Source organism: Xyrauchen texanus, chromosome 20, assembly GCF_025860055.1.
Source record: "Xyrauchen texanus isolate HMW12.3.18 chromosome 20, RBS_HiC_50CHRs, whole genome shotgun sequence".
Taxonomy (NCBI): domain Eukaryota; kingdom Metazoa; phylum Chordata; class Actinopteri; order Cypriniformes; family Catostomidae; genus Xyrauchen; species Xyrauchen texanus.
In genome coordinates this window covers 9,058,931-9,069,338 of record NC_068295.1, presented here as the reverse complement: position 1 = coordinate 9,069,338, position 10,408 = coordinate 9,058,931, and the positions used below count along the sequence as shown (strand labels likewise).

General features: G+C 38.8%; 1 protein-coding gene across 1 annotated transcript in view; it reads right to left on the bottom strand.

Annotated features, from left to right (window-relative positions):
• Positions 1-313: 313 nt before the first annotated feature.
• Positions 314-10,408, bottom strand: part of LOC127660285 (zinc finger matrin-type protein 4-like) — a 142,999-nt gene continuing 132,904 nt past the window's right edge. The window contains exon 7 of the mRNA XM_052150415.1: positions 314-4,076. Coding sequence (XP_052006375.1) covers positions 4,058-4,076 — 19 coding nt within the window. The 3' untranslated portion in view covers positions 314-4,057. The remainder of the gene's footprint in view (positions 4,077-10,408) is intronic.

Genomic DNA, 10,408 nt, shown 5'->3' with positions numbered 1-10,408 from the left:
CAAAGCTAGAAGTGTTATCGAATGTGTGCTCCAGTTTCGGGTGAAGTATCCACAAATTAGCACCAAAAACAAGTTTTTAGTTATAAATAGTCAACAGGAATGCATTTTGTATTTACTCTACCCCTACCCCTAACCCAAATCCCAACACTAAACCTGTCAGTGAAATAAAATTGTTATATTAGTGCGAAAATGCAACCACTGAATTGCACTTACCATTGTTTATGTGAACGTGATTACTTCCTGGTTTCCTCTTGGATCAAAACACGTGTCTCTGAGGTTGCTTTGCATGTTTGTTTGATTTATGAGAGCATTATATTAATCTTTAAGATGCATACTATTATGTTGATGATATTGTCACAGGAAACACACTACCCAGAGACTCATTTATAGTTTGAAAGTGAAAATAGTCATTATCAAGTGTATTTACAAATGTGCACAGTACAGACTTACAGATTTATCACCATTTCCACTGTCAAAAAACAAACAAAAATGTTCACAAGAAATTCACAAAAGTCTTTCAAGTAACACATATATCCTTTCCTACATTGTATTTAATAAATATTTTTATAATAAATATATCATTTTTAGCCTACAGCGAATATTAACCATAAAATATTTTTAATTAATATGTAGTTGAAATTGCATTTCCATTCATGGGACAGCAAGACTGCTATTTGAGTTTACATGGTCAGCAAAAGGCTAAAGACTGAGATGCATTTAAACAAGAACTGATATAAACTGATACATCTTAACAGCCTGAGTTTGTTCTTAAATATCTGTCACTTCATACTGCACATCAAATGAATCACACATCAAATAAATCACATTTTTGTGTCTTTGTAGGAAACATGTACTGTCCTTTGTCCCAATGCTTTGTGTTTCTGAAGAGTACAGTAGTTTTCTGACATTTCTTGCAATACAGAATGACTAAGCCATTTCATTTAATTTGGAGTCCTGCAATCCAACAGGAGTCTAGGCTCAGTTTATTCCCATCCAAGCATCCTATATAACTAACAGCCATCCAGTAGTCTCAATTACATTAAAATCATGTGTGTTATTCCACTAAACACCTTCAACAAAGACATCATTGGGGTCTTCGATGGCTGTGTCAACACATTTTGTAAAAGCCTAAGAATTTCACTCAATAACTTATTGTCCAAAAGGCAAGACACAGAAATCGTTTCAAGTAAATACTCCACAATAATCATTCTGGTTGAGCTGGTCAAGTGTTTAACTAACAATATATTTTGTATACCGTAGATAATTTCCATTATCTGAATTATTCAACCATACAATTTTAAAACATCTGGCTTGGTTGCTACCATAATACTCTGAATTGCATAAATGTCACTCTATTTTGACACAATTTCAGAACTGGGACCTCATTTATAAAATGCACATACTGTACATGGATTTGATTCAATGGTAGAGGTGATCTATAAAATCGGGATCTATAAGTAAATAACTGAATATATTGCGTGCATACAGACATTTAATATATTCAGTGGCAAGAAAAAGTATGTGAACCCTTTGGAATTAGCTGCTTTTCTGCATTAATTGGTCATGAAATGTGACCTCAGTCACAAGTATAGACAAACACAATGTGCTTAAGCTAACAACACACAAACAATTATAATCGTCCATGTCATTATTGAACACATCCCATTAAACATTCACAAAGCTGTGGAAAAAATATGTGAACCCTTGGATTTAATAACTGTTCGATCCTCGTTGCCAGCAATAACCTCAACCATGCGGATTAGACCTGCACAACGTTCAGAAGGAATTCTGGACCATTCTATAACAGAGCTGCTTCAGCTCAGCTATATTCATAGTTAATCTGGTGTGACAGGCTCTCTTGAGATCATTCCACAGCATCTCTATTGGGTTATTGTCTGGACTCTGACTAGGTGACTCCAAAAGTTGGATTTTCTTTTTTTTTGCAAAAATCTACAGAATTCTGTAGTGGATTTATTTAGATGTTTACGACAATTGTCCTACTGAATCCCCCAATTTCTACTGAGTTTCAGCTGGAGCACAGCTACCCTGACATTATCCTGTAGGATATTGTGATAAACTTGGTAATTTAGATTTCTCTTGATGATGGCAAGTGGTCCTGGCCCCGAAGCAGCAAGCAGCCCCAACTAATGATTCTCCCTCCACCGTACTTCACTGTTGGGATGATGTTTTCATGTTGTTATGTGGTGCCCTTTTTAAGCCATACGTAGTGCTGCATGTTCTTCCCAAACAATTCATCCTTAGTTTCATCAGTCCCCAAAACATTTGGCCTGTAGCATTGTGGAGTGTCAAGGTGGTCTTTTGGCAAACTTCAGGCACGCATCAATGTTTTTTTTTTGGAAAGCAGCGACTTCCTTCGGGGTGTCTTGCCATGTACACTATTACCATTTAATGTTTTCCGTATAGTAGACTCATAAACAGATATGATAACCAGTTCCAATGATTCCTTTGAGTCTTTAGCTGTCACTTTTGGGTTCTTTTTTTACCTCGTTGAGCATTCTGAAGTTTGCCCAGTGAGTCATCTTGGCTGGGAGGCCACTTCTAGGGAGAGTATCCACAGTACTAACCCTTTCTAGCTTTATGCAAAGCAACAATTCTTAATTTTAGGTCTTCTGAGATCTCTTTTTTGCAAGTTATGGTCCACATCATCAGATGCTTCTTGTGAATAGAAAACTTAAAATGTGTGAGTACTTTTTATAAGTCAAAGTAGCTCTAACCCACACATTCAATCTTGTTTCATTAGATTGGATTAGATTTCATTGGATAACAGGTTTGCCAACTCCTAGGGGTTCACATGCCTTTTCCAACCTACACTAAACTGAATGTTTGAAAGATGAATTCAATATGTACAAGAACAATACAATTATTTGTGTGTTATTAGTTAAACAGATTGTGTTTGTTCATTATAGTAACTTAAATGAAATCAAACCAGATTTTGAGACAAATTTATACATAAATGCAGGTAATTCCAAAGGGTTCACATACTTTTTCCACTGTAATTTGTAGGAACAATTATGAAATTATCATACAGTACATTCACATTTAGGAAGATACACATGTCTTTACAAATGAGGCCCCAGGTCTTAGTTTAGATGCTATAATCTGCGGTAACAAGAAATACACTAACAAATCAGCATTTTGTATTCTATGCAACATTGTAAGAAAGCAAACAAAAACATCATTCATACTTCAAACTGCAGGCACTGAGCTCTAGTTTTACAGGCAGTCATGTTGGCATAGATTTAGATCAAGCTCAGTGCCACCTGGTTTACACATTTATGTCCTTCCTTGTGAAATATTAGTGACTGAGACATGATGAAAATTCCCAACACACTGCATCTCGACTCCTGTATATTGATTATATTCCATTTGACATCAATGTTTAAGCAGCGTCAGAGCTCTGTTGGAATGTTCTGCCCTGTACAACACTGACTGTGGTAGTAAGACTGTGAAAACAGTGCTGAAATTAGTGCTGAAATGTGGATTTTCAACCACAGCCGTAACAGAACTCACACAAAGGCAGTTGAATTGGCTCCTCGCTGGGAGCATTCACACACAAGTGAGACTTTAAACAACACAGTTACTCTAAAAGTTTGATCTCTTTCTGTCATCAGCATGCCAAAGTGAAAAACCAAAGCAGCGATGGGCAGTTTGAAGAGTAGAGAAGAGTGACCGGCTACTGCATACAAGAGTTTGAAAGGCAAAAAGTTAACTAGCAGGACCATTCTTTGTCCATTCAGGCTGGTGCGCTTATGTAACCAGGTGAATATCTCAGAAATTGTTTAGTTAACTTCATAGATGAACATCATAGGCATCCTTTTGCTCAAGTAAAGACAGATGAGATATTCCCAAAGTAGATCAATGTTTTTTGCGTTTGTGAATACAAATATAAAATTGTTGTCAGTTGAGGAACCTCAAAAATTGTAGAACAACAATTCCCGTGGCCAAACAACAAGAGATCATGTGTAGTATGTGTAGCTCCTTAAGTTCTTGAAATGGTCTCTTTTTCTGTTTCAGCCTCAGTATTTCCAGTTCTTCATTACTGATGTTGTTTCAAACTGAAATAGAAAAGAAAATAAGGTCATTCATCATATCGTGCTTTGAATATTGAACTATGGATAATGTAGGGTTGTTATCACAACATGAAGCGGAGGCTACATAATGTACCAAATAATTGAATAAATCGATATGAAATATTTATTTAAGTTTAAATAATTGTATTATGTAAGAAAAAAGAGTTTACAAGTACTGTAGAGAAGTGTTACTAAGAAAATCATATAAAGTTTAGCTGTCATTTTGATCTGTCTCGGGTGTAAATGCACCCAAGATCCATTATGATCGGATCATGATCAGAAAACCACATTCGGAGGTGGTCAGGAATGGATTCTGACCTCATTTAAAGAAGGTGTTAATGCGAATGCATTTTCGTTATCGGGATACCTCTATGTAAGTAATTCATTATGTGATGAGTTTGCGCTACAGTCATCTGTTGTTATAGTGCTGTGTTGTGGATTATTGCCTTTATCTGTTCATTCTGTCATAGCAGTGTGAAGACACTACCATTCTGCAATCTTGTCACCTGAACAATAAACAATATCCCATTAATTATTCTATTGTAAAACACTTGGAATATCTCATCTCTCTCCTCAAATCCCCCATTGCTCGCGTCTCTCTCCGTTATGACTCGCGTGACACATGAAACCAGGCTTTACTTGGGCATGTAAAAAAAAAAAAAACATTTGCAAAAACACTGGTATAGTAACGTGATTCTATGAGACCCGCTAAATTCAATAACGTACATTATGATCACAAAATTCTGGCCTGTTAATAGTTCCTAGAATATCAAAATCCACAAAAGGAGGTAGATCCTTTTCATATTTGGCTCCTAAACTATGGAATAGTCTCCCTAACACTGTTCGAGATACAGACACACTCACTCAGTCTAGACTAAAGACTAATTTCTAAAGACTATTTAGCCAGGCATACACCTAATTTATCCATCAACTTACAATTAGGCTGCTTTAGTTAGGTCTACTGGAATCAGAAACCAGAAACATTGATCGTGATCTATAACTCTGCACTAAATTGAATGGCATCTATGATAATATTATTCTGTTTGTTTCCCTGTCTCAGGACTCCAATACTGAGGTCACCAGAACCAGCCAGTGTCAGTCAAACATCTCTTCTGTCTATTATGATGAACTTCAAAGGATGAACTGATGCCAAATCTAACCATAAGACATGGGATACTTCATATGCCATTGCCTGAACCTTGGATTTAGGAAAGACCTCACAGAAATTACCGGCCGGTTGAACTGTGATGCACCTCACTGATTTCTGCCTGCATAACCTTGGTCTAATGATGGACTACACTCCAATAATGGAATACATAGACTATCAGTTAATTGCCAACAAAACCCTTCATCAGCCAACTAACAAGGACAATTGCATCTATGTGAACTTCTGCAGTTAATCCAGGATGGACTTCAAAGACATTAGTCATTAATCTTACAGTTCATACAACATCTTTGTTTAAACACTGACCCTTAACACTTACTTAGTTTAATAATTTTAAACCATGACTTTAACTATACATAAGTAATATTGGCATTATATTCATTATGTTAGCCAGAGGGTAACTGGCCCCCACAGTAAGTCTGGTTTGACCCAGGGTTATTTTACTCCATTAATCAACATCTTATGGAGTTTTTTCCTTGCCACAGTCGCCTTGGGCTTGCTCACTGGGTTTCTAAATACAGTTATTATTTTATTAATTATTTTTTAAAAACAATTCACAATCATATTTTATCAAACTACACAATGATGACTCTAAGACATAGATATCGCAGTTTTATTTTCTGTCAATGCCTGATCATCTGTAAAGCTGCTTTGAAACGATGTGTGTTGTGAAAGGCGCTATACCAATAAAAATGACTTGACTTAACTTGACAGGCAGACAAATACCACTGTAAAAATATTATTGTTGAGCAAACATAAAAACTGGAGGCAACATGATGCAGTAAGACTTTAGAGTTCTCTCAACAACTGTCTTAATAATTGTCCTCAGTAACATTGCTTTGTTTAGTCAATGGAATTAATTTATTCACTAAATTCAAATATTTTACAAATTTCTTATTCAGTCAACTAACAATTCACAATGAGATCTTTCATATCGTCAAAATTTCTGTTATTTTAATTTTACTGCAATATTTGTCTCTGAAGAGAGGATTGTGTTACAAGGCAATGTAGTACCAAATTTTTTTTTTGGCATAGACACACAACAAACCTCAACTCTTAAAACACAAACCTCAATAAAGGTGACAATCAACAAAATGTATTAAGTTAAAAGATGAGCTCCTAACATTACCACACAACAACTGACTAAAACTAGCAACAAAAAACGACAGTAACAGCATAAATAGAGTCAATAAACAGCAAAAAAAAATAAGCTTAAAACACTAACCTCATAAATTATTCATATTACAATGCAAGCTGGGAACATTTTATAACATAACATTTTTCGTTCAGACAACTGTTAACATTTGGGGGAATATTTTTGTTCTAACATGTGTTTTTACGTAGGTAATTTATCTTTCTTAGTACCTGACTCAAAAACCCCATACGCTAGATAAAATGCAATGTCATTTTTTATTGTGCAATGTAGTCCGAAGATCAAATAAAAACATTGGGATGTGATACAGTCAAGGACGGATTAAGAACTGAGAGGCCCATGGGCTGGTACACCATGGAGGCCCCCCCATGACGTGTCATGTGACTACGTTCACCTATATGCACAACTAGATTTGGTTGGATTTTTCAAATTGACGGAAGAAAAGTTTGGAGCAATATCTTACATGGCCAGTTATATGTACTTTTTAATTATGAACTGATCCCAAATCATGCGTTATTAATAGGGATGTGAACGGTATAATGGTAAATACCTGTGGCAGGGCGGAGGACGGGGCCGGGTCGTGATACTACACACCCGGTCCCGTATAAGGCTAATTATGCCTCCGTGAGGTTTAAAGGCTGACTGCAGAGGGCCGTGCGGGAGAGAGAGATCGTTAGCGGACATGTCCGTCATGTGTGTTTAAGTTGTATTTTAAGTTTACCATTAAACTATTATTTATATCGTCAAGCTGGTTCTCGCCTCCTCCTTTCCATTGATCACTTTACACTGGCGCCGAAGCCCGGGAAGGAGGAGAGATACGCCGTAATAGAGTTCTCGCCACTACCGTCCACCCCAACGGAGCAGCAGCGGCCATCTGCCGGGGGACGAGGAGCCCAGCCGCCTGAACGAGGACGATGGCCGCCGACCGCGAGGGGAGAAAGGGCTCCTAGCCGGCCGCCTGGAGCGGTCAGGGCCGCTGCCAGGGGCGCAGGAGTCGCCTACCGGCCGCTGAAATGTAACGGGGTTTAAGACCGCTGACCGCGAGCGGGGAGGGGCTCACTGGCGACTGCCTGGAGCGAGAGGACCGCTGCCAGGGGCGGAGGTGACCCCTTCTGTTTCCAGAGAATGCGGCGGGGTGTTCCGTCCGCCAGGGGCTGGAGGACTGCCTCGGATCTACCCGGAGAGGCGTGGCTGTTGTCCGATAAAGGGTGGAGGAGTGGCCGAGGAACAAGCTGCGGCATATCGGAGAACTTTTCATCTCTCTCTCCTCTCTCTCTCGCACTGTCGCTTTGCGTTGGCCTTTTTTCATCTCTCTCTCTCTCTCTCTCTCTCACTGTCGCTCTGCGTTGGCCTTTATCCTCTTTTAAATTGTACAGTTTTTTGGGGGGTACTACACTGTTACAGGAAGTACCCCCCCATTTTAATTATTTCTGTTTCCCTCCCCTTGTCCCCTCCCTCGTCCAGGTAGATGGGGATGACCTGCCGGCAGACAGCGCGGGGTCATGATACTACACACCCGGTCCCGTATAAGGCTAATTATGCCTCCGTGAGGTTTAAAGGCTGAATGCAGAGGGCCGTGCGGGAGAGAGAGATCGTTAGCGGACATGTCCGTCATGTGTGTTTATGTTGTCTTTTAAGTTTACCATTAAACTATTATTTATATCGTCAAGCCGGTTCTCGCCTCCTCCTTTCCATTGATCACTTTACAATACCAAAGTCACTATTTGGTTATTCTGCATGTGTTTAGAGGTCTTCAACCTGATCTGAGTCCGACGGTACCCGACAAACATATAGGTTTTGGGCCAGATTCGGGTCAGTTTTTCAAGTAGGCTGAAGGGCGGGTTACGGCTGTTCAAACTTGTGTCTAGACCATGTAAACACACCTACAGACAGACGTCTTTGATTGTTGTACCACATCTCCCTTTATTCAGCATTCCGCGCAGGACCGTTTCCATTTTTTTAGACAATGTTATAGGTGGAGTATGTGATTCCTGAGAAAGACTGTTGATATTTGAATTCAACAGCCAAACAAACACACCCTTCCCTTCAGTGCTCCTTCAGAAGCTCCGCCCCCCAAAATCATGTATGCGCAATAGTGTTGTGTGGATCGGTCCAATCCACTTTTTTTTATTTTCCCATTTAAAGAGCCAGGGCTTTGTACAAACACTGTATTTTTTTTTTCAGCAAACACACAGAATGGAAAGCTAGCGGACTGTGAAGAGATATTCGCAAAATTTGACAAAGTGTATTGGATTAAAATGACTTACTCCACCTTTGTTTCACCATTTGTTGTGCTGCATCAGCGCTGTTTATCACCTAAGGTTAAGTAAGGATCAGTGCTAGATAAACGGTGAGTGTATTTCCCCCTTTTGCTCTGGTGTGCAGACAATAATTACACAAGTTAAATGCTGAATCATTTCAAAATCAAATCATCCTGAAGAAGTCCTATAAAGTTTGCTGCTGAAATTTATGTAGATTTCTAATAGATATCCCAAAACAAATCAATAATTGATTGGACTGGGCAATGGCCCGGTCGGCCCGGTGGTTAATCCATCCCTGATACAGTATACCATGTCAAAGTGTTCTTGCAATTTGCATCTTGAATTTATTGACAGAGGTAAAAAATCCTCAATAAAATGTCTTCATTTAAACCTCAGTAAAACCTGCCAAGCTTGACGAGGGAGTTAGTGTGAGAGTTTTTTTGGCTTGCATGTAATGACATGGTGTAAATATTTACACTTATCCAATCCATCAGAGTCAAAGATAAACTGTTCCAGAGAATATTTGTCTTTCTTTCTTCAAACATTAATTTGCACACACAGAGACACCTCGAGAGGAATACAGGAAACTACCCTAATTCTGCCAACTAGGATTGTTTCTTTTATAAATCACAACCTTACCCTGTCCTCCAGCCTGTAACAGTGACACAGCTTAACACCAGGGGAATTTTCAGCCTCTAGGGAGGTCACTGTCTGCAAGCTTGTGCAAACAGGACAGAAAAGAAATTTGCTCTCCTGCTAGTTTGCCTGTAGAATAGTCTTTCTAAACCTGAAATCTGTCAAACCCACCAGTCATACAATGGACACATGCTTATCAGAGTGATAATGAGAAGAAAAAAAGGTACAAATGCACCTGCTGATAGAATTGTTTATTTGTACGCATTATCGTCTTTGTTTTAGCATCTGATTCACTAAAGGAAATACTGGTATGCAAATCAGTTAATTGTGCAAACACAGCCAAAGTAAGTGCTGATTGCAATTTGCACATGGCAATAGAGTGACACAGTCTGGTGTCAGAAGAAAAAATACCATAATTTTTTTCCAAAAGGGAATTGATTATGAAAGGTGCAATATATAATATTTCTACTGTAAATACAATAAAAATCATAAAAATTACCATACAATGTCATTAGAGAATTAGGAAACATGCCAAGTTGAAATACTGGCTTCTCCGATAACAATGCTTCAGCCAGTATATTCACCTCTGAAGTTTCCATTCCGGGCCTGAATTTCTGTTTATGTTTTGGCCTGTGTGATCCCGCCCACTGCCCACTCACCAATAGTATTCCGACACTGCCGGGATGCCAGATTTGAACAAGTTTACAGGCAAACACCACTGCGTGCTGCAGCCATGGAAGCAGCAAACAAACTGGATCAGAGATAACAGATTCCACTCGACCTAAAAACCTCACCATCCATCTAAAAACCATCATGACAAGAGGCGTGATAAAACAAGGCTAAATTTTGGAGATGCCTTTGAAAGATGGAGACAGCTTAAAGCCCAGAAATACTTTAAAACGGATTCTGAGTTGGCTAATTTGCATGTCAACATTCTGGCAACCCGCATGAGCTTTGAGTCTGGGGCAGGGCAGACAACTCTCCAATATTTTCAATTTGGACTACAGTACCCAATTCAAACATTTTCAATCTTACATATAGCACCTTTAACAATAACTTATAAACCTTTAAAGACAGACATGCTGTGAGCACTGAGGTTGTT